Here is a 24747-nt window from a genome sequence, read left to right as displayed (position 1 = left end):
AGCCAAAGATTGCGAGAAGGAAGAATTTATTACTTGCAGCAAGTAAGGAGAACACCCAGAATCCTTCCCAAAGCAGTCTCCCTGAACAGCAAAACTGGGGATGTTTTAAGCTAAGGGTACATGCATATTCATGAAAGGGCTGGAGCAGAGGAGAACTCAGCAAAGAATTGGGGCAAAGGTAGACAGAAGCCAAGCTTTCGTTGACTTAAGTCATGAGGGTCAACATCATCATTCCATCATTCCATCATTATCACTGAGACCTCTTCAAGGACAAGCATTGTGGCCAGGCTTAGATCACAACATGGCTTAGGCCAAAAATGCCTTCTCTTACGTCAAGAAAGCCATGCAGGTGGTTCTCCCATCTCCAGGGACCTTCTCCCCCTGCCCCCCATCTGCTTACAACGCTTTCACACCAGACATCCTCTTTCTACCCAAGACTCTAGAGTGGGGAGGCAGGATAAATTCCCTCCTCTACTCACCCCCCAGCCCCATTCCCCAGATCCGGAAGGAGGCGTCAGAGTGTCCACGTGAGTCACCAAAGGTCCCACCTTCAACTGCCAAGAGTATTCAGCCCAGGTCCCTGGCCGCCAGCCCCCCACCTCCACCCCCTGGCATATCGGGTGCGCAGAGGTCGCGACAGGTGCTCTCCCACCGCCCTACGCGCCCTGCCCGGCCCAGAGTCAAAGGGAGTGGCCAGGGTTTCCCTCCGCCTCTCAGGAGGGCGGGCTGCAACCCCGGGCGGCGCCGCACCGAGGGGCGGGCTTCAAACTTTTCGCCGACTCAAAAGCGGCGAGAGGCGCAGGGCGACTCCGACCCTGTCCTGCCGCCGGGCGTCTGGAGCGGAACGTCCTGCTCGCCGCCGCCATGGCCAAGCCCCTGACCGACCAGGAGAAGCGGCGGCAGATCAGCATCCGCGGTATCGTGGGCGTGGAGAACGTGGCCGAGCTGAAGAAGGGCTTCAACCGGCATCTGCACTTCACGCTGGTCAAGGACCGCAATGTGGCCACCCCCCGCGACTACTTCTTCGCGCTGGCGCACACGGTGCGCGACCACCTGGTGGGGCGCTGGATCCGCACGCAGCAGCACTACTACGAGACGTGCCCCAAGGTACGCGCCCGGGCGCGGGGGGTGGGGGTGGGGGGGAGGGGGGCTCCTCGCCGCCCCTCGCCGGGTCGTGCCCTTCCGGGACCATGCGAGTCCAGCATCCGGGCGCCGGGGCGGTGTCCGCGGCGGGGTGGGTGGAGGCCCCGGAGTGACCTCTCCTCACCCCGTTCTTGCCCCACGCGAAGTCCGGCGTAGAGCGTCTGGGCGGCGGGTGGGCAGCCCAAGGGACAGATGCGGCCCTCCGCCAACACCCCGTTCACATCTCGTGGGCCTCACTGCGCTTCCTGCCCCTGGGGACCGCCTGGAGCCGACGCCCAGGCCTACCTCGCCTGTCCACTTGCTTCACAAACTTTTTTGGAGCATTCCTCTCAGCGTTTACTCTGAGATATAGGGCGGCTCCCCTCTGTATGCCAGACACAGTTCTCGGCCCCAGGCAGTCGACCCAGAACAAAACGGATGAGAACCCTGCCTCGGGGAAGGTGAATGTTTAGGGAGGGAGACAAATGCAAAGGTCGTCAAAAGGTAATAAGAATTAAGGGGAGGTAGGTGGGGAAGAGTGGGAAGAAGGTGCTTCGGAGCTCATAGAACTTTTGGAGGACTAGATGGGGGTTTCGTGGGAGACCCGGGCTTGTCGTAGGTACTGCCCGAGTGTGGTGAAGAGGGAGGGGTAGAGGTCCCACCCCATGGTCAGAGCTCTGAGCGCCCCCCGCCCCTCGCCCAACACGCAGTTCCTAGGAGTGGGGTGTGGAGCTTCTGGACTTCCTTGATTCCTGCGGACTGGAGACCGAGGGCCAGGCCACCCGGGAACTGCTGAGGACTGCTGTTCACAGACAACCCCTACCCAGTGCGCGGGAGCTAGAGTGGACGCTGCTGGGCGCACGGAGGAACACTATTTCCACCTGGCCAACCTGGGAAGGCGGGGTGGGGAGGACTGAGTAGGACTTGGCAGCCAGAGGGATTGTGTTGTGTAGAGTGTGGGTGAGAGAGCAGCTCTGGCAGCAGCAGTTGAGGATGGTTGTGCGTCTTGAGAGAGGAAGCTGGAAATGCCGGTTGGAGGCATATTGGAAAGGGTGAATGATGGGAATATCCTGGAGGTAGTGGGAAATACACATAAACATTTATTAGGATTTTTTTTAATATGTAAAGCATGAAAAAGAATAGCCCATATTCCAAGTGCTCAAAGAACCCCTAAGCAAAACAGTCCTCAGAGTGAGAAATTGCAGCTGTAACAGAGCTTTCAAATGGAAAGTAACTTCCCCGCCCCTGAGGCTTAGGCCTCTACCCAAAGGTAGCAACTGCTAAACTATATCGTCAGAAAACACTTTATGTATACATATATTTACCGTAATTTTTATTTGCATAGAGGGGACTGCACCTTACATTAAAAATTATTATTTAAGTTTTTAAGCTGGAGAGTGAGATGATGAGCCATATTTTAGAGCCTGCCCCCCCCCCCACACACTTCCAAAGCATTTAGTGCCATAAAACACAGTCGCCTTGTACGTTTCTCCTCCAGTGACTTATCTGGTACTTTACGGTTTTCTTGTTCTCTTGTTAGTTTCTGCACTGGGCAAGCATTTCTTACTTACGCAGGTATAAGCCAGGTATTCTGATAGTGATACAAGTGAACAAGATCCAGTCCACACATGTTCATAAAGTGTCTGCTCTGTGACAGTCATTCACATAACAGAAGGTCCCTGCCCTCAGCATAGAGTGGAGCCAGTAGGTGTGTCCAATCTTCTCTCCCACCTCCCCTGCTTTCCAGTAACTGCAGATGAATCCCAAATCTGGATCTCTAGTCTCAATTCCTTTTCTGGCTCCATTCCTACATTTGTAAGTGCTCGGTAAACATACCTAGATCTCCCCTTATTCCCTTAAACTCAGCATGTTAAAAACTCAAATCATCATCCCTCCCAATCCTGCCGTCTCTTCTGTGTTTCTAATGTTAATAGCATTGTCATCCTGACAGTCACCCAGACACAAAACTTTAGTTTCGCCTTTGATTTCCTCCTGTATTCCCCGTTCAACAAGTTGCCAAATTCTGTTGATTTCTGCAGTTTGCCTTGAAAATACCCACTCTCCTCCATTCTCACTTCTCTCTGCCTGAGGCCCTGGCCTCTGGTCTTCGATGAAGTAGATTTCTAAGTGTTTACCTTGCTTCCCAGAAATGGTTGAACTGGCTGCATGCAACTGAATATGGCTAGCAGACTTATTTTATTTGGTCGGTTAGACACCTTTAAGCAGTTTTACTTTCCGTACCTTCGGGCAGGACACTCCAGTTCTTGGCCCAGTACTCCACATTGTTTTTTGTGACTGCCTTTACACACTTATTTTCTGTCTGGCTCCTGAAGCCATTTGAGTTTGCAGTCCCATCTCATTCTATGCGTTATAGTCTGATTAAACCTCTTAAAGACATCCATCTTGCCCTCTGCTCAGATCTTTATCACTGGCAGTGTTGCCTTCCACAGTCCTTAAGCACTGAAGGCCCTCCTCAGCCCAGGTGAGCCTGTCCCTCCCATTCATTACCTTGCTCTCCCACCAGGCCAATTTGCCATCCCCATCCATGCCCTGTTCTCCCCACTTCTGGGCCTCTGCCCACACTGCACCCTTCACCCGGAATGCCCTTCCCACCACGTGGGACTCTGCTCAACTCTTGCTTGCCCTGCAAGTCTCAGTTGTGTTGCCACCTATTCCATACACCTAGTAATTAATACTAGGAACAAATTTAAAGTATTTTTTAAATATTGCTTATTGTTATGTCTTCTTTATTTTATCTATACAAGCCTTTTGAAAATTTCTAATTTTTGTAAAATATACATAAGATATTAGTAATAGAAGTGCATGCATGTAATCTATAAGCTGTATTGGAGATGCTCAAATATTTTACTACCAGAAGTATGTTTTAAATGTTTAGGGACCACTAACTAAGACGATGAGGGAGATCAATTTTTTAAGATCTTTTATACCCCCAAATATAAGGTGCTATCCCCCCCAAAAAAATTTATTTGTGGGAAAATAGGAAATCACCTTAAATTCACGTCCTTGGAAAATCTGTCATGTAACAAGATGCTCTCTATCAACTACTTTATTTTAAGCAGCAACATTTTTTTAGGAAGACCTTGAAATGTCTTAAGAACTCTTAAGTCCATGCTAATTTAGAATCCTTAAAAGGGAGACAAAGAAACTTAACACAGATGTCGTCATTATTCCTGGGGCTATGACCTCACAATTGCAAGTGTTGGATATATATACTGTATTTATAACCAAGCTTTTTATAGATCACTAAAAAGTAAAGAGCAATAGGTAGTGGTTATATTATAGAGATCATGAAAATGCACACAGGGAAGAATGAAAAAAACTGCCCTGATGTTATGTAAATGGATATTTGTGGCTTGAGATGCTCTTTTTTGTGATGCATTGGTACATTGGCGCCAGCCTTTCGGGGGGTGAGTGACGCCTTGCACCTCTTTGGCCTGAGTCTGCCCCAGGAAAGATACCTTTTCCCAGCTCACAGAAAGGTATCTAATAAACTAATGAGGGCCCTAATGACAGCATTATAGATATTCAAACAACTTGGATAAAAATAATGATGATGTGCTCTGGAAAATATTGTTTGATAACTTGTTGACTATCCATAGGAAGACTTAGAATTCAATTGTTTCATAAAATGAAAGTAGGGAAAAGTAAGATTTCTGAATTGACATTTTCATATAATATTTTAAGTATATATGTGTAACTAATGATTTAAATATCATAATAGGCATTTCTTCTTTATTTATTTATTTTTATTTATTTATTTTTTTTGCGGTACGCGGGCCTCTCACTGTTGTGGCCTCTCTCGTTGCGGAGCACAGGCTCCGGAAGCGCAGGCTCAGCGGCCATGGCTCACGGGACCAGCCGCTCCGCGGCATGTGGGATCTTCGCAGACCGGGGCACAAACCTGCGTCCCCTGCATCGGCAGGCGGACTCTCAACCACTGTGCCACCAGGGAAGCCCCTTTTTTTATTTTTATAATAGGCATTTCTTATATTGAACTATATTCTTTTTTTTTTTTTTTTAGTACTTCCTGGTTGACCAAATCCTTTTCTTTGGGGCTCTTCCTATTGAGAAATGGGGAAGTCCCGAAAATTTGAGGTGACTTTATATTGATACTGATGCATTTACAGATTTTTATTGTTTTGTTTTGTGTTTGGTGAAAAAGAAAAGAGGAACTGATACAGAGAGTAAGATATTTTATAAGAGGATGATGAAGTTACTGACCCTTTTTGTTTTTTTGACTAGTAAACTGTGCTTGTATTTTAAAGGGTTTTAGGAAAGTCTGAGCTTTGCACCTTTTGCTTTCAACTCTGATTACTGTTGATATTTACTTGGCTTTTACTATGTCAAAGGCAAACAGTTTCTAACCTGATAGAGAAATGTCCTATTTCACCAAGAACAGACACCAATAAACCTGAGGCAGTCTTTTGTTATACAGAAGGAACTATTGCCAGTTCATAGACTTTCTAGGATAATTTTAATTCTAAAATATTTAATTATAATATTACTTGCAGTAACAGTTAAGGAGGAATACTTTGTAGCCATTGGGTGTATCTTGAAGGAGTTAATCTCTGTGTTTCTTGGATGACTTGAGATGCTCACAGCCAACCCCACCTGACCCTCGTCCTGTAAACATTTTACAGATGAATGATGAGCTATGTCAGTCTGACTTCCATTTACCCCAAACATATGTTTTTTCATGAGGCTCATGAACAGGAAGAAAAAACCCACAAAACAGTGAATCTAATGAGTTGGATGAGTTTGCTTTTTTTCCCCTCCCTGGGGGTAAAAGATATATATTTTTTAAATATTACCACCAAAACCAGGATATGAAATGGTTTTTCCAAAGCCAGTTAGTTATCAGAAGTGCTTTTCTTTAGCCCTTCATGCATCTATAGGAGTCTCATTTGAACCTGAGTTAAAGTAGTTCTGCTTGTTTGTTTCTTATTGGTGACCTTGTGTTTTTACGTTGACAAGTAAGGTTGGCCTCATAGCCGTTAACATGACCTCTCTCTTCTTTGTTTCAGAGGGTTTATTACCTCTCTTTGGAATTTTACATGGGCCGAACATTACAGAACACCATGATCAACCTTGGCCTGCAGAATGCCTGTGACGAGGCCATTTACCAGGTACATTGTCTCCATATTTCTCTCATTCTCTCCCTTTAAATTTCAAGTTCAACTCAGGAACCTTGGGGATATAGCCGCCCCACCCCCCCAAAAAAAATGGTGAAAAATTGCTTCTGTAGACTTGGCTATTACAAACTATTAGAAATCTATAGTACTCCTGATCTCTGGGTTAAGAGGAACAAAGCTAGAGAACTAGTTTTTCCTCATGAGAATTTTGTTCTGCAGTCAGCTTTTGACAGCATTATGCAACAAATTACATTTTAGAAATTAGCATCTGAACAAGCCTTTAAGAAGTACTTGAGTCCCTGCTATCGGAACCACAAGCTTTACTTTGGGTTCCTATATACTTTTTTAAAGGGATCAAAGTTTGACTGTTATTTGTATATCAAGGCAATACGTGAAAGTAATAAACTTTTAAAATTCTGTTGTCATACTTTCTCTGTTGCTTAATGAGATGTAAAATACACTTCCTCTTTAAATGAGGAGCCTGAGGTCTTGAACCTAATGTGCTAATTTGTTTGAATGAACGTATTTAACTATTTCTCCTTTGACCTTCAAGCATCTTCATACCAAAAATAGTCCTTAACCTTTCTGATGTGGTTAATAGGAGGAACGAGTAATTGCAAAGATGCACTTTAAGAGACTGTTCAAGTCGCTTTTGGCCTGGCATAGGGCTTTTGTCCTCTAATGTGGCCAGCTGCTTGTCACTAGGGCTGGTTTCCTTTGTGTGGGTTTAGTAGAGCATTTCGTGTGAAAGAACCATTGCAGCTCCTCTCTGCTTCCCTTTTCTTTGCTTCCCCTGATATCAGCTGAAAAAAATATACCTCCTTTGCACCATAATCTAACCAGGTGGGATGAAGCGACCCATGTCTCCTTGCTCAAGGTTTATAGCCTACTCTAGACTCGCATGTTTAGAATGTTAAAAGTCCTGAGCACTAGCATTAGCAGTTGATGTCACAAGGACCCCAGGACTCTAGTCACCAGGGAGCAAGTTTGAAAGCCCTTTGAACAATGAACAGAAGCAAATCCATTTTTGAACTCTTAGAAGATTTAGTTATCAGGACTTGTGTCAGAAAGCAACTTTTGAATAAGGGTAGGGATCCAAGCAGGTAACCCCACGGCAACTGGGGCATCCACTTCAAGCATAGTTACATCCTGTGCGTATGTTTTCAAATGTGTAAATTATGTTTCCATGTAAAATTTCATGGATTGCATCACTTTCAGATTAAGAATGCAGTCACTTCCCAATGGACCATTATTAGCCAGGCATGGGCTAGATTATTTTCTAGTCAGCAGAGGACAGGTTGTTTAGTTTATCTATCATCAGCCATCAATTTCCTCATTGTAAGATGAACAGTCCAAAGTGACCTCTACAGCTGCAGAATTTTGATATGAGTCCACACTGCTGCTAGTGACCTCTGGCTGGGCGGGTCCCAACACTTTGTGGCAGGGAGCTGACTGGCAACCAATTCCATCCATCCCCAAGGTCACAGATGCTCCTTGGCCTCCCACAGTCTCTCTCTCTTTTTTTTTTAATTGACTATAGTTAATTTACAATGTTGTGTTAGTTTCAAGTGTACAGCAAAGTGACTCAGCTATATATTCTTTTTTAGTTTCTTCTCCATTATAGGTTATTACAAGATGTTGAGTATAGTTCCCTACGCTATGCAGTAGGTCCTTGTTTTTGTTTTTTTTAATAAATTTATTTATTTTATTTATTTATTTTTGGCTGCATTGGGTCTTCATTGCTGCACACGGGCTTTCTCTAGCTGCGGCAAGCGGGGGCTACTCTTCGTTGCGGTACGCAGGCTTCTCATTGCGGTGGCTTCTCTTGTTGCAGAGCACGGGCTCTAGGCACACAGGCTTCAGTAGCTGTGGCACGCGGGCTCAGCGGGCTCAGTAGTTGTGGCTTGCGGGCTTAGTTGCTGTGTGGCATGTGGGATCTTCCCAGACCAGGGATCAAACCCATGTCCCCTGCATTGGCAGGCAGATTCTTAACCACTGCACCACCAGGGAAGCCCAGTAGGTCCTTGTTGTTTACCTGTTTTATATACAGTACTGTGTATATGTTAATCCTACCTCCTAATTTATTTCCCCCTCCCATTATCCCCCCCACAGTCTGTTATCTACCCCAGAGAGAAGTAGAGGATTTTAGGCCCATCCAGCAGGAACACGGGGCTGAGGTTTCCCTGACTGCTGTCTGGCCCCTGGTGTCATGGGCAGTGACTCACTAACTGGTTTTGGGTTAACAACCTTTGACCTTACTGAGTAAATATGTTGTGGTCATGAAAAGATGAACTGTAGTCCATCCCAGAAAATCTGACCTCATACCTTTTGGTAATTTTCAAAATTTAGTCCAGTTAGTATCAACTTGGTACTGGTCTATTTCTGAGGTTTTACCCTGGCAACAAAAAATAATTTTAAGAAATAGTGATAGCCAACATTTATCAAGAAATACCTACCCAGGCATCATTCTGAATGCTTTGTTTGTATAATCTCATTTAATTCACAGCCCTAAATGAAGTAGATACTATTATCCTCATTTTTAAACGAGAAGTGAAAGGCATAGTGAGATTTACTACCTTGCTCAGGTTCATATAGCTAAGAAGTAACAGAGTCGGTAATGGACATTTAGAGCCCATACTCTTCTCCAAGCTGCTGCTGTGCCATCTCGGACAGTTTGCATCTTCAGTCACCAGCATCCGCAGCGGGTATCTGATGGCAGTTCAAGCAGTGAGGGACCTGGCAGGATTGAGTTCACAGATGAACCTGAAGACCCAACCCAGAGCTTTAGGAAATGACTGTTCTCTCTGAAGTGGCCTGTTTGTATATCTGAAGTTTGTATCCACGTCCTATGTTGTTTTTCTTTCATCACCAGCTTGGATTGGACATGGAGGAGTTAGAAGAAATTGAAGAAGATGCTGGGCTTGGCAATGGTGGTCTTGGGAGGCTTGCTGGTAAGTGTGCTATTGTCTGGCCCTTGACGCCGTCTCAGATGCCATGCACAGCCATGCTTAAAGAACCAGAAGACTGTCTAGAAGTGCACAGTGTGAGGCGGTTGTAGCTGTGTTTGTTTCTGAGTCTGCACGGTGGTTTGACCAGTTCTAGACAAACAGTAGAGAAACGATCTTTAACAAAAGAGACATTGCTTCAAACCCCAAAGCTAACCAGATCCTTCCTGTTCACTTAAGGGTTTCCAAAGTGGCCCCTTCACTTCACTGTTATTTGTTCACAGCTGCTCAATTCACATACTCGTGTGGTAGCACCTAAGTTGTTTACCCATTGTGTTATCGTCCTGTGCACTTAACAGTTTGCTTTTTGATTAACTAGTAGGCAGTGATACACTTGTTATACTATTGGTATGATTGAATTAATGAGTATTTTTGTTTTGTATGGATGAAGTTTGAGTTCTTTGCTTTATCCAGGAAATGATTTTTCCACAAATATAGAGGAAAACATTAAAAATATAATACCAATGCCATTAAATTAAAAATATGCATCCTTACCACCAAGCAATTCTACTTCCTGATATCTACCCTAAAGAAATACTCCAACATGTACACAAGGAGGCATGTGAAAAAAATTGCTACAGTATTGTTTGTAAAAGCAAAATTTTAGAAATAACCTAATGTCCATTGATAGAATAGGTAAATAAGTAGAGGAACACCATGTTACAGAATAATATGTGTCAACCTAAAAGTGAACTATTTGTACTTCCCTGCACAGACCTCCAAGAGGTGGGGGGCTGGAGGCAGAGGAAACAAGTTGCATTAAAAGCCACACAGTGTGATACCATTTATGTTTTTTAAAAATTAATATTTTATGTGAGAATGTATATATGTAAATCCATAGAAAAAGTCTGGAATTTGAAATACTGAACTGCTCCTTGTGACTTTCTGTAGAGAGGAGCGCAGAATTGGGGGTGGCAGTCAAAAGGGATGCTAGCCCTGTCGGTAACATTTTATAGTGTTTATTTATTTTTACTTGTTGACAGTTTGCTTTATTTATTTATTTATGGCTGTGTTGGGTCTTCGTTTCTGTGCGAGGGCTTTCTCTAGTTGTGGCAAGCGGGGGCCACTCTTCATCACGGTGCGCGGGCCTCTCACTATCGCGGCCTCTCTTGTGGAGCACAGGCTCCAGACGCGCAGGCTCAGTAATTGTGCCTTATGGGCCCAGTTGCTCCGTGGCATGTGGGATCTTCCCAGACCAGGGCTCGAACTCGTGTCCCCTGCATTGGCAGGCAGATTCTCAACCACTGCGCCGCCAGGGAAGCCCTGTCAGTAACATTTTAATTGTTTTTACAAAGAGGATGTTACTATATTATTTACTTGTGAAATTTAAATTTAATAATAGAATGTACGACCACACATGTATGTATCAGATCGTACTCTATGAAAAATAAATGTCTGCGTCTTCTCTTTTAGAAATGGTTCCACAATCTCTTAATTTTACACAGTTTCAGATGACTAGAACTCCATTTGCATGTGTTTCATATTGTTTATTCCTTACTACATTAGTGGCCATGTGTTTTAACGCTGCCCTTGGCATACTTGGCCACCTTGAGAAGTTAATCATCGGGTAATTAGTAGGCTTTCCATGGAGCTATAGGAAGACCAGCAGAGCCAACGGCATGCTCATCTAAGACTGACAAGGTAGCCTGCCTTCCTTTTATGTAAAGTCCCAGGCCTATTTTTTGGCAGCGTTAACCCCACTCGGGGCCTGACAGGGAAGGGGTGAATGAGGCTGAGTAATTCTCATTAGATGACCTCATCTCTTACCAGACTGAAAAAACTGGGACCCCCATTCTGGTGAGGCTCTAAGGATAATTTGATCAGGACCCAGGAAAAGACAAATCACCGCAGCTCCGAGAGAGCAGGAACTGGGACAGAGCCAGGCCACATGAGCACAGGGACTGGAAGACCATTGTGATGTTACAGTAACTTGAAGGTCTTGGCCATTGGCCTTTGTGGATCTGTTTTAGGACTCCACTGTGAACCTAGCTCAGTCTCTTCCTGTTTGATCTGCAATTTTCAATGTTCTTTTCAGTTTTTAGATCCTACTATATTTTCTCATTCTCTGTATATTTCTCAGTTCAGATTCCTGAGAGGGGCAACATGCTTAGCGTAACCCCTAAAATTGCTCCTGACCACAAGATAGATCCTACCCAGCCTGTTGATGGGCTGCTCTAGATCAGGTGCTCTGTCATTAAAGCCGTTGGCTACAAGAAACAGAAAACCTAGCAAAAGCTAGTTCCGCCAACAAGGACATGTATTATCACAGAACGAGAACTTCAGAGGTTGGCCATTTTAAGATTAATTTATTCAGCAGCACAATTCTGTCAGGACTCTGGGTCTCTATGGTTCTTTTGACTTTAGCTTCATGGAAGAAAGACGGCAGCAGTAAGGAAAATCTTTCACTGTACCCAGCAGACTTTCTAGCACCTCTCATTGGATTGAATGTCATTGAATGCTCATGCCAAAACCCAAACTGGTGAAGGACATAAAATTACTATGATTAGCTTAGAAGTTTAGTCAAGATTCAGTTGGTCCAGCCTCCCTGAAGCATAAGGCCACCTGATAATGTGAACCACACTGGAATTCCATTAGCCAGAAAGAGAGTCTGCCCCAGATGTCCAGATAGTCAGTCAATTTACATGTAAATTATACACGTCTTTTCAAGCAGGGGGGCATGGAGACAGCTTCCCCTAGAGAGGGCAGTGTGAGGAACAGACATAATAAAGGAATTTCTAACATAGACATAATAAAGGACCTTTCTAACGTAGACATCTGGCATTTCTCAGATGAAATGCCAACACAGTGGTTATTTCTGGATAGTGAGGTAATAGATGTTTGTTTTCTTCTTTATACATGTTTGTATTTTCTACCTTTTCTATAGTTTATTCTATAATTAGAATGTTATTTTAAAAACAATACCCGCTGTACTGCAGTCTCTGCTTTAAGATACAAATATGGTTTCTCATAGAGAAATGTTTTGTGGCTGCCATGTTTTTTAGAGAAAGACAAAATTTTGAGTAACCTTGATGACGCTGCCTGTGGCCTGTGCTCTGTTTAATTTAGCCTGCTTCTTGGATTCCATGGCAACTCTGGGGCTTGCAGCCTATGGCTATGGCATCCGATATGAATATGGAATCTTCAATCAGAAGATTCGAGATGGATGGCAGGTACGTGAGACATATTTTTTAATTTTGTCATTAAAGTCCTTTGTCTTCATGGTGTTCTGGATGGTTTACAATTTATGGACATTTTACGTAGAGCTTTACTACTTTCTGTGGCATTTGGTTGACATCAGTGAATACTGTCAGTCTTCCCACTTTGAGGCGTAAGCTCCCTAAGAGCAGAGAGCCTGCCGGTATCGCCAATATCATTCACCACCAGATCCGTAGCATCTTGTACGGTGCCAGACTCACAGGGGTGCCCTGAAGATAGTTATCACTGATTGCCTGCATGTGGACTACCTATAATGTGCAGTGTCCTATCTCTGCAGCATATAAAATGGAGGAGCACATCTTTTAGCTCATGATCTTCCCCAATAACTTTTTTTCTTTTTTTAAAAATTTATTTATTTATTTATGGCTACGTTGGGTCTTTTTTATTATTATTATTTATTTATTTATTTATTTATTTTTGGCTGCATTGGGTTTTCTTTGCTGCGCGCGGACTTTCTCTAGTTGCAGCAAGCCGGGGGCCGCTCTTCGTTGGGGTGCATGGGCTTCTCATTGCAGTGGCTTTTCTTGTTGCGGAGCACGGGCTCTAGGCGCGCAGAGGCTTCAGTAGTTGTGGCTCGTGGGCTCTAGAGCGCAGGCTTAGTAGTTGTAGCACACAGGCTTAGTTGCTCTGTGGTATGTGGGATCTTCCCCGACAAGGGCTCGAACCCGTATCCCCTGCATTGGCAGACGTCTTCTTAACCACTGCGCCACCAGGGAAGTCCCCCAATAACTCTTGATAGTAGGAAGCATGTCACCATTTTTGTAGGTGAGAAAACTGAAGGTCTTAAGAGGGGAAGTCACCTCAGATCACACAGCTGGCAAATAAGGCTGTATATCCCCAGATTTCCAGGTCCACATTCAGTATTCTTTTCTACACTCAGAGTCTTGCCCTCCTTAACATGCCTATCTTACAAGATATGTAAGCTCAGTGTTCTAATTTTTTTTATCAGACAAAAGCAGGCAGTCCTGTTAACTATTATATTAAAAAACTCTGGCACATATGTAATATGTATAATTATAGTGCTCTGTAGAAAACTGCACAAATAGTAATGAATCCATACAAATGACTCTCATTTTATTTTTATATAACCAAACTAGATTCTTAAGTATTTGTTTATCTTTGCTAACTCTTTGAACTACAGTCAGCCCTGGCATGGACAGTTTTCCCTGATGCTAAGTGTGATTTAGGTTTTTTCTCTCCGTACCTTTGTCTCATACACACACATCACTGGCAAAAGGATACTGGATATTCAAGAAGCCTGAGCTCTCTGAGCCCTCCCAAGAGTCAGTCCAAGGTCAGCGTGATCAGGCATTGGGTTGAGGGACCTAGGCTGGAGCTAATCCCAGGGGAGAGGAAGGATGAGAAGCTGAGTGTCACTGCCATCCACTTTCCCCTCCCTCAGTGTTTGGACATTCTGGGCCAAAGAAGAAGGGCACTAAAAGATTTGATATATAAGAGAATGCACCAAGGGAAGTCCCAGGAGGAGAATATTGGGAACATATTGAAAGACAAACTTCCAAATTTTGTTAAGAACCAGTGTATCTTTAGCTACTCCTAAATCAATTAGGAGGCAGCTTTGGGTAGAAAAAAAATTGGGCCCTAATATGAGATCTAATTTCTAATTTGAGGCCTAAGTGCAACTCATTACCCTTATGAAGTTTGTTGTCTTGATTAGGTTATCTAGCTTCCCTGAGCCTCACTTTTCTTGTCTGCAAAATGGAGATGCCAGCTTCACAGAACTATGAAAATATGTAAAATGTCTGTTGCACAAATAGGCACTCAATGAAATGTTAATTTGGCCTAATAAAAGGAGGATAATTTTTTTAATTGTGGTATTATATAATAAAATATTAATGTAACCATTAATATCATGTTTTTAATTAATTATAATGAAATGGGAAATTGTTTATGACAGCTGAAAAAAGGTATAGGATCATTTGGATAGTATGACCTATCCAAAAGAAACCAAAAAGATAAAGTGCTAGAAAAAAAAAATAATGTCAAAGCTTCAACAGTAATTAATTATCTCTGGGAGGTAAGATTATGGGTGACTTTGACTATCTCCTGTTTGTTCTCCTACATGACGCATATTTCATAGGAAATGTGTATTTTATAATCATAAAAAGATATAAAAACGGGGCTTCCCTGGTGGCGCAGTGGCTGAGAGTCCACCTGCAGATGCAGGGGACGTGGGTTTGTGCCCCGGTCCGGGAAGATCCCACGTGCCGCGGAGCGGCTGGGCCCGTGAGCCATGGCCGCTGAGCCTGCGCGTCCAGAGCCTGTGCTCCGCGACAGGAGAGGCCACAACAGTGAGAGGCCCGTGTACCGCAAAAAAATAGAAAAAAAAAAAGATATAAAAACAAAATAATTGGTTCCCTTCCACAGTGAAGTAATCTAGGGCTACATGGTGAGAAGCCTAGCTTGGCAGGTATTTCCAGTAGGACCAAGATTTTAACACAACCTGACCAAGCGATACATGGTATCCATTCTCAGTCTTTGTATCCTGTATGGTACTCATTATACCCCAGGATGTTTAAGGATTTTATTTCTTACTTTTCTTTGAAAGATTTTTTTTAACTCAGCAGATCAGTCTCAAAAAATTGTCTTTCAAGTGCATTTTCCCCAAAGTCTTATGAAAGGTCACTCTTTATTAATCCCACCTATGACCTTTGCTACTTTTAAATGGCCTTATTTCAGGAAACCATCCCTTCTCTCCTGTGAGACCCAAGAAGTATATATTCTAGTGTTTTTAAAGGAAAAAGAGAGACCAAGTGGCTTTTGCTAGTCTCCAAAGCTAGCTTTACTACATCATCACTTCTTTCATTACAACTGAAATTGAGTCAGAAGGACACCTAATTTTATCTACCATAGCCATTGTTCACTGGGATGGGATTTTAAAAAGCAAACATAAAAAAGAAACTGTTTCCGTGAAAAACAAAAAATATCTTCCAGGAAAGCAGAATGCCTTTTGGGGGCATGGTCACTGCTCTACTCACATCAGCTACATGGTTGCTCTTACAATGGAGAAGGCCGATGAAAATTGCACAAACTAGGAAGATTTTTAAAGGTTGATAGACTTTCAGTTTTGAAGGCTCTCTTCAAGGAAGATTTGCAGTAATAAAGTGTTTGTTGTGAACTCCACCCCACCCCCCAAGGAAAACAATTTTATTGCTCAAATGCTTGACTTACCTCGAACTCTAATGGGGATCATTGAAACCTTCTCAGAATAGTCCTCTGAAAATGACTGGCCACTGGGAGGAAGAGGGGGAAAGGCAGTTGCGACAGCCTCAAGTTAAACAGTCACACACTAAAGTTCTGAGTGGAAAGACGCTGATAGTAGAAATCTCAGGGTTGAATCAAGCAGTCTGCTGGAACATTCTTTCTCTTAGAACCCTGCTATACCTAGTCATGCACAGTTCACATTACCCAGCAAGCCTCCCTCTCCTGACCATTGTTGAATTCCTGGTGCTCCCCAGAAACATTTACCAATGACTGGTACTATCAGAAAGCAAAGTTTGTTGACAGCCCCTGATGGTTGCTCACTGGTTCTTCATGTCCCGTGTATCCCGCAGTTGAGGGGAAAAGCGTTTCTTCGAATTCAGGCACTCACAGAGGCCCTGAGCTGACCTCTGCTTCCATGCTGGCTGGAATAGATCCCACCGAGTAATCTCTCTAGGAAGACCCCAGATCCAGCTGCCATGCATCCCCTGCCACACACACCACCACTGCCACCACCGCCCAGGCGGGCATGCTGCTCCCCACGCCACAGTCTCCTGCTTGCTTTGTCTCAGCTCCTTTTCATCTGGGATGTTCAGATCCACACAGCCCACTTGGATATAAATGGAAGCTCTCCTCCCATCTGGCCCCTGCCCTTCATATGGCTCAGCAAGTTAGTGCACTCAGGGATCACTGGTTACATGGAAATCTAAATTTACAGACCAGTTTGTTGATTTGTTGGAAGAAAGCAAGATAGAAAGAAGGTTTATCACCATCCCGCAGCCTCTGTGGATTGAGCTGGGGTGGCTGGAGGCAGTTCTCTCTTTCTCCTCTGATCTGCTCAGACCAGCTTGCTTTTATGAAATATCTATTTTTCAATTTACCTTAAAAACAAGCTTTGCATAACTGAGGGCTGATTTCTTGCCAAAATCAGGAAGAGACTCAATAAAGAACAGCAAGCTAGGAGTCCTATTCTCCTACAGAACTTGTTAACCCAGTGAAATTAAAACCAGCCATTATTTGGGAGGGAAAAATCAGACCAACATTGAGAGTGACTGGCTGACTAGTCCCTTGTCGCTTAACAGCGTGTCCTCAAAAGAGCAAATGCAGCTTCTGATTTGCAAAGGAGGCCAGGAGGGGCCGGCCAGTGGTGGGAAGCCCAGAGTTCAGCCTCTCTTGTACGGGCATTTCACAGTGCTTGAGGGGAGAAGAGTCTGCTTCTGCTGCATTTTTCAGCAGAAAATATCTTGTCAGCTCACCTGTGCACATGATTTTCGAGAGGAATGCTGTTTCTGCCTCCTCGTCCTCCTGGTTCATGTAAAAACTTAAGGTGTATTTTACAACACTCCTGAGTGCTGAAATGAGGCAAATAGGCCGTAAGGTTCTTTCCTGTTACAGGAAGCATTGTGTGTTCACATTGACCAATAATTTGAAACCCAGAACACTGCCCTTGCCTAAGTGCAGCGTGAAGTGTTTTGTAAGTCAGGATGTTTGATCTTTGTGCATATCCTCATTTATTTTTCATAGAGTTTCTAGTTATTAACACGAGCTAGAGGACTCTAACTTAACCAATTTCTTATCAACTGATAAAATTCAGTCCTTTCCTTGTTAAATTTTAATTGTATTTTTGTTCTCTTTATGAATGGGATAGCCGAAGTCTCAATTCTGAATTACAGTTCCTGACTTTGTATCGCTGTGTAGCTCCCTGCTGCACCGTGTACCCAATGGCTACATGTTAAGATGCAAATTTTTTTTTTTTTTTGCGGTATGCGAGCCTCTCACTGTTGTGGCCTCTCCCGTTGTGGAACACAGGCTCCGGACGCGCAGGCTTAGCGGCCATGGTTCACGGGCCTAGCCACTCCGCGGCATGTGGAATCTTCCCGGACCGGGGCACAAACCCGCGTCCCATGCATTGACAGGCGGACTCTCAACCACTGCGCCACCAGGGAAGCCCCAAGATGCAAATTTTTAAATGGAAAATTTAAGACCCCTCCCCAGACTGCCAGGGACTCTGCATTTTAACAAGGTGCATTGTATTGATTAGCTCACATCTAGGTCCAGCCTTCCCTAGGCTTCATCCTGCATCTGCTACATCCTCCTGCAGCTCTCTAATTCCAGACCTTCTATCTAAAGATGTTGTTTCTGTGTGTCCCCTTTTCATTCATCATGCTGGTAGCTCTTGTTAATGAGCAGCTTACTAGCATTCCCAATATGATCAATGTTTGAATAAATGGATGTGTGTTTGCTTGTCTGGCTGTTGACATTAATGTTTTGTCTAATATCTCAAAAGATAGCTGTGTGTGTTTGCCTCTCTCCACACTGTGCCTGGGGCAGACACTGAACTCATACACAGGTGATCATGAAGCATCCAGCATTGTGTCATAATTCATCATTAATATCTTTTTAAACTAAAGCTGAGTTTTCTAAGAGGGAAGGATGAGGAATCAGGTAGGTAAAATAACCATATTGGGGGTAATCTCATTGACAAGGGAGCTTTGTACTAAAAACCTTACCCCTCCCTTCTTGCCAGAACACGATTGCATTTTTTAATATATATGGAATATTTTAAAGGTTTCACTCATAATACCTTTACTTTAAAAGTGCAACCCCAGCCCCACCATGTGTCTTTTGTTCTTGTTTTGGCATTTTTATTTGTTTCTTTATAGAAAACAAAATGCATTTGATGTCCAGGATACCCTAAATACGAATTAGATTTTTAAATTTTTATGAGAAATATTTTGTTATAAATTGACATAAATACATGGGAAAATGTTGTAATTGTCAATAAAATAAATTCCCTACATTTTAGTATATGTCATTTTCAAAACAAATTAGAAATAATAGTTCATGGGACTTCCCTGGTGGTGCAGTGGTTAAGACTCCACGCTCCCAATGCAGGGGGCCCGGGTTCCAGCCCTGGTCAGGGAACTAGATCCCACATGCGTGCTGCAACTAAGAGTTTCCATGCCGCAACTAAGGAGCTGGTGAGCTGCAACTAAGGAGCCCCCCCACCTACCCCGGCTGCAACAAAGGAGCACACATGCCGCAACTAACACCTGGCATGACCAAATAAATAAATAAAATATAATAAATAAGTAAATAATAGTTCATTATCAGATCAAAATTCCATAAGGATTAAATTAAACAAAGACTACAAAATGTGTTCTGTTGATGGGAATGTAAATTGGTGCAGCCACTATGGAAATAAGTATGGACGTTCCTTAAAAAACTAAAAATAGAACTACCATGTGGTCCAGCAATTCCATTCCTGGGTATATATCTGGAAAAAATGAAAACGCTAATTCAAAAAGATACATGCACCCCAGTGTTCATAGAAGCAGTGTTTACAATTGTCAAGGCATGGAAGCAACCCAAGTGCCCATCAACAGATGAATGGATAAAGAAGATGTGGTGTATATATATGCAATGGAATATTACTCAGCAATAAAAAATGAATTAAATATTGCCACTTGCAGCAACATGGATGGACCTAAATAATATTATGCTTAGTGAAATAAGTCACACAGAGAAAGACAAATACTGTATGTTATCACTTATATGTGGAATCTAAAAAATAATACAAATGAATGCATATGCAGAACAGAAACAGACTCACAGATATAGAAAACAAATTTGTGGTTACCAAAGGGGAGAAGGAACGGGGGGAGGGACAAATTAGGGATATGGTATTAACAAACTACTATGTATAAAATAGATAATAACAAGGATATACTGTGTAACACAGGAAAGTATACCTATTATCTTATAATAACCTATAATGGAATATAATCTGCAAAAATACTGAAACACTATGCTGTACACCTGAAACTAACACAATATTGTAAATCAACTATACTCCAAATTAAAAAATGAAAACAAAAGTAATAGTGTTCTGTACCTATACTGAAATAAGCCTTATTAAGGGAGCTTTCTATGAGTAGTTTTTCTCAACCGATTCTGTGCTTTCAAGGCACAAAGCTCTTGACAGAAACCGTAATGTAGGACCCATCAGGTCCAGGTATCCAACAATAAACATCCCTGGGAAGCCTCTCTCTTTCCCTCAAGCTAGACAATTGGATTCACAGATGTTGAGACACAGGCTTTAGAACTCACAGACCTACCATCAAATCTTACCTGTATCATTTACTATCCGTGCAACTTTGAGCAAGTTACAATTTCCTTAACAAAGGGAGAAGCCATAGCTCCCTCCTATATTTGCTATGAGGATTAAATGCAATAATATGTATAAAACATTTAGAGCAATACTAGCCAGTATTGTTGTTGATTTAGGCTGTACGACAATAACAAAGATGAATTGAGATTGACAAAACCAACATCTTTCTTGCCAAAACAGTATTCTTGAGTTGATTCAGTCAAAAAATATATATATATATTTTTATAAATTTATTTGGCTGCGTTGGATCTTTGTTGCTGCACACGGGCTTCCTCTAGTTGTGGCGAGTAGGGGCTACTCTTCCTTGCGGTGCGCGGGTTTCTTATTGCGGTGGCTTCTCTGGTTGCAGAGCACGGGCTCTAGGCGTATGGGCTTCCGTGGTTGCTGCTCACGGGCTCTAGAGCGCAGGCTCAGTAGTTGTAGCACGTGGGCTCAGTAGTTGTGGCTCGCAGGCTTAGTTGCTCCGAGGCACGTGGGATCTTCGTGGACCAGGGACCGAACCTGTGTCCCCTGAATTGGCAGGCGGATTCTTAACCACTGCGCCACCAGGGAAGTCCCCCAAAATATTTTAAATTTGATATAATTGAAGGGCTAGGTCCACCGCTCCTGAAAAACAAATTCTAAGCCATGTCCTTTTTGCAGATAGAAGAGGCAGATGACTGGCTCAGGCATGGAAACCCCTGGGAGAAGGCCCGCCCCGAGTTCATGCTGCCTGTTCACTTCTACGGGAGCGTAGAGCACACAGAGGCCGGAACCAAGTGGATCAACACGCAGGTATTCTGAGAGTCCTCGTGCTGAGCATTGTATAGAGGATGGCACAGCGTGTGACGTGTATGTGGTGTTGAGTATAGTGTGTAGTATATTGAATAATAAAGCATATTTTTATAAATAAATCTGTTACTTCTCTTGGTGAACCCACTCATTTTGGAGACCAGGGAGCTGAGGCCAAGAGAGAAGTGACTTCCCCAAGGTCAAGTGACTTACCAGGGTCATTTTGTCATCCGGTTTATAAGAAATTAATCAATTCTATAATCCCAGCATGCTTAGCTCTCCAGCTTTATATAAAGCTGTTGAAACCAAGATTGAATAAAGTTAAATGTCATTCTTCACCCCACTGCCATATGTACATTGACTTGTAAATTCTAAGGGGTCAATATTTTTAAAGTGAAGTATTTATTCAAAGGATTACCAAAGTTCTTCTTCATTACAAAGTCAAGAAAAACAATGCAAAATATTGCAAAATGCACTGTTACTGTGTGCCAAATCACTTCTAGAGAAATAATGCTGGTGTCAATCCAAGTGTACTTAATTCACGGCCGTGTGTTTATCCTGCCACCAGATTAGAGTGTTACCTGCTACTGAACAATTTACTTTTCAGCTCCTCTAGTGGTGGTTTGTGCTTTGCTGTCTTCATACGTCCTGATAAATAACCCCTAAGAACTACCGGATTGCATTGTCCAATCACTGGAGGCTCCACTTGAGATATTTGTTTAGTAAATATAGTCTTAGGCCAGAAAAGATGTCTCACTGGCCACTTTAAAAGCTTAAAGAACATGGTAAAGACCAAGGAAATGCTGTTCTTATATGGCAAAATCAGGAACAAAATTCAGTATTGTAATGCTAAATTCAGTTGGTTTGCGGACTCTAGACCCATGTTATAGTGGACTTCTAAACTGATGCTTTATTCTGCTGATCCATGCAAGGCTATTCACAGTTCACAAAAGAAAGACTGCTTTTGAAGTTTTTCCTATCTGAACATGATTTTTTCAGCATATGAAATAATGGATTAGAAGCTAAAATAGGTCATTATATATAATAAGGAATAAACTAATACTGTAATTTCAAGATGTTTCCCTCTATCCATCCCCCCCCCTTTTATTTTGGTTAAACAATAGACCACAACTGAGTTGCAGTTGATTACAAATATGATCATAAGAACTGCAACAAATCAATTGTTAATATTCCTAAAGAATTCTCACATGTTTTGGGTATTAATCTAGCAAGTATTTGGTGTCTAAAACTTCCAGTGCCTTCTGATCTGTTTAAACGTACGCAGGTTATACTCCCAATCCTGGAAGCATTCTGTTTACTTCATAAGTCCCACTGATGACCTTATGATGACCTGATGATATATTTACAAAGCACCTCTAGACATTTTCATAATATATCCAGAAATTCAATCAGGGAGAGTGTGTTTTTCTGTGCCCACAAAGGCAAGTTTATGGGGCAGATGTAATAAAGGGTGAGCTGACCCAACCTGTGCAGAATTTTATGGATTGACGCCACTGCCTGATCAGCCCCAGATTTGTAGCTAGTGAGGTCAGAGAGCTCGAGGTCAGACCTCATGTATGCCTGCTGTGAAGGCTTCCAGTAAACTGAGTTATTTGTTTCATTTCTTGTGTCAGTTCAGGTCCTCTGGGAAGCAGACAGAAGGGAGAATTAGAAGTACAAGTGATCTATTGCAGAAATGCCTGTGAAAGATAAAGGGAAAGGGGACGGGAGGAGGGGGGAAGTCGTTCGGACTGCAACGCGGGTGTGACACCTGTGAAGAGAGAGAGGGAAAGAAGGATTCTCAGGAAGGAGCCTCACACTGCAGTGCATCTCTGAACAAGTGCCCAGGCTGATGGGACATTGCTCATGAGGGGAGTCCTGGCTCTCATGCTCCCACCACGATGGGAGCATCCCAAAGAAAGCACAGCCTCGTGTGAGCTCTGAGGTGGCAACTTCTCCCTGAAGTTCTCTAAAGGGACCTCCAAGCCATGTGCTTCCCCAGCTGCCTCAATTATGTTTTGAGGGTCAGAAGGATGAGTCATGTTTGGACCCAGACTCAGAGTCCCACTCTGTAAGTGACTTCTCCTGATTGACCACAACTTGCTCTTAGAACTCCAGAGATCTTTATTTCCTAGTAAAAGATATTCACATAAATGTGATTTATTACTCTGTGGTTATGATGTTCATGAAAGCATGACTAAATGTATGTGACTGATTGATATAGGCTAGAGTGTTTCATTCCTTCATAATTCAGCAGACCAAATTAAAGATATCTGTGGTTAGGTTTCAACACTACCGCTGACTATGACCTTGGGTAAATCACTTCTCTCGCAGCTTCATTCCCCTCATATCCAAAACACCTTAAGTTGCACTAGATGATCTCTAGCATCCTCCAGTTCAATCCATCTGTCATTCCCCTTCCTTAGAGCTTCTTGATTCTGATGAGGCGGGGAATAGAAAATTGTCTTCTCCCACATAAACTTTAAATTCATGTGAAACATGGTTCATCTTCCTGTTCTTCTCTATTTCCCTGACTGTCACAAATATTGAGCTAAATTTTCCAAAGCTCACCTCTTAGACACATCTCAGCTAATTATCAGCTTATTTGTTAGATCACTAAAATAACTCTTCTTCGTGCAACTTTGAAAAATCCAGCATAGCATTTTAAACATCATATGTAGTATTTATCTTCGTAAATTTCCTATTCTGCTGATTTTCACCATATTTGAAATCAGATCATTGAATAGCCTACATGAAACTTATCTTGATTACTGTTGTTTAATGGGTACAGGTTCACATTTACCACTTTGCACATCATATTTTGCTCTCTTTAGAGCAATGGCTTGATCTTGAAACATGAAAGATCTGTGTCCAGATCAGGGCAAGGGACACAAAGGGAAGTCAGCGTGGAAATGATGTGGAGGACCATCTGGGACCATCTGTCTGGGTCATTCCAGCCATCCATATTGTTCCAAGTGGGAGGAGGACCGACATGGCCCCTAATACCACCTCCAGCCTTGGGACCCTCAGCTTGGTTTAGGGATCATACAGTTTGAGTTGGTGATGGAGCCAGGAACCAAATTCCAGCTGCTGTCTCCCACCTCTGTTCAACCTCCTCCATCCACGTGGGTAACGGTAAGTAGCTGCTTTGGTTTCACCCCGCAGGTGGTCCTTGCTCTTCCATATGACACCCCGGTGCCTGGATATCTGAACAACACGGTCAACACCATGCGCCTCTGGTCCGCTCGCGCACCCAATGACTTTAACCTCAGAGACTGTGAGTACAGCGTGGGCTCCCTTTCCTCATGTGTACCTTTAATCTTTCTGTCCAATAATTAGAGCCAGGTTGCACTGAGTTTCTGATCCGAACTCTTTAGTGACTAAAGCATTATATGGAGCAGGTATGGGGCACATGGTTAAATCAGTCCTTCAGTCTAACCCTCTTAGACTGTCATGTGAATCACAGCATGAAGGTTTGCTGGAATCTTTTTGGATTTTTAGGAATCCCACATGGTACCCGACAAGCATCAGGTGAGATCAGGGGGCTTCTGAAAACAGTGGCTGGCTCGTCTGTTTATTCATTTTTCTAACATTTCCCTCAGTTAACGTTGGAGACTACATTCAGGCTGTGCTGGACCGGAATCTGGCCGAGAACATCTCCCGGGTCCTCTATCCCAATGATAATGTGAGTGATCAAGCTTGCTTTCTCAGTGGAAACAGAAGCAGCTTATTTCAGAAGCACCTCTTCAGTAGCCATAAAGCACATACTTAATATTGGGTTTTTTCCTTCAGTGAGGAATAATCACCATATCTCTTCCTGATTTGTGTAGATTTCCCCTCCCACCCATGTAAGGAAAACGAATTTGTACAATTCATGAAATCAGAATTGGTGTTTCGCCCTTGATTAGTGACCCCATCACTAATTGGGAGGCTCTGTACATGTATTTCAAAACAAAACCTGGCTATAAAAGATGAGGTGCAGTACAGGTGAAGCACTCCTTCCTTTCCAAACAGAAATTTCATCCACAGCATCAGAAGTCCCTGGAGGTGTCTTGCCTGTCCTCTTCCCCTCACTCATGGGTCTCCTCTG

General features: G+C 43.1%; 1 protein-coding gene across 3 annotated transcripts in view; it reads left to right on the top strand.

Annotated features, from left to right (window-relative positions):
* Nucleotides 1-791: 791 nt before the first annotated feature.
* Nucleotides 792-24747, top strand: part of PYGL (glycogen phosphorylase L) — a 52599-nt gene continuing 28643 nt past the window's right edge. For all 3 annotated transcript variants that reach the window (XM_029237953.1, XM_029237951.1, XM_029237954.1), the window contains exons 1-7: nt 792-1107; nt 6168-6269; nt 9148-9226; nt 12347-12450; nt 20529-20660; nt 23823-23934; nt 24260-24342. In XM_029237953.1, coding sequence (XP_029093786.1) covers nt 865-1107; nt 6168-6269; nt 9148-9226; nt 12347-12450; nt 20529-20660; nt 23823-23934; nt 24260-24342 — 855 coding nt within the window. In that variant the 5' untranslated portion in view covers nt 792-864. The remainder of the gene's footprint in view (nt 1108-6167; nt 6270-9147; nt 9227-12346; nt 12451-20528; nt 20661-23822; nt 23935-24259; nt 24343-24747) is intronic.

This window comes from Monodon monoceros, unplaced genomic scaffold (genome assembly GCF_005190385.1).
Source record: "Monodon monoceros isolate NGI ecotype Baffin Bay Population unplaced genomic scaffold, NGI_Narwhal_1 Super_Scaffold_21, whole genome shotgun sequence".
NCBI lineage: Eukaryota > Metazoa > Chordata > Mammalia > Artiodactyla > Monodontidae > Monodon > Monodon monoceros.
The sequence above is the reverse complement of the archived record's forward strand: the minus strand, read 5'-3'. Positions and strand labels throughout refer to the sequence as shown.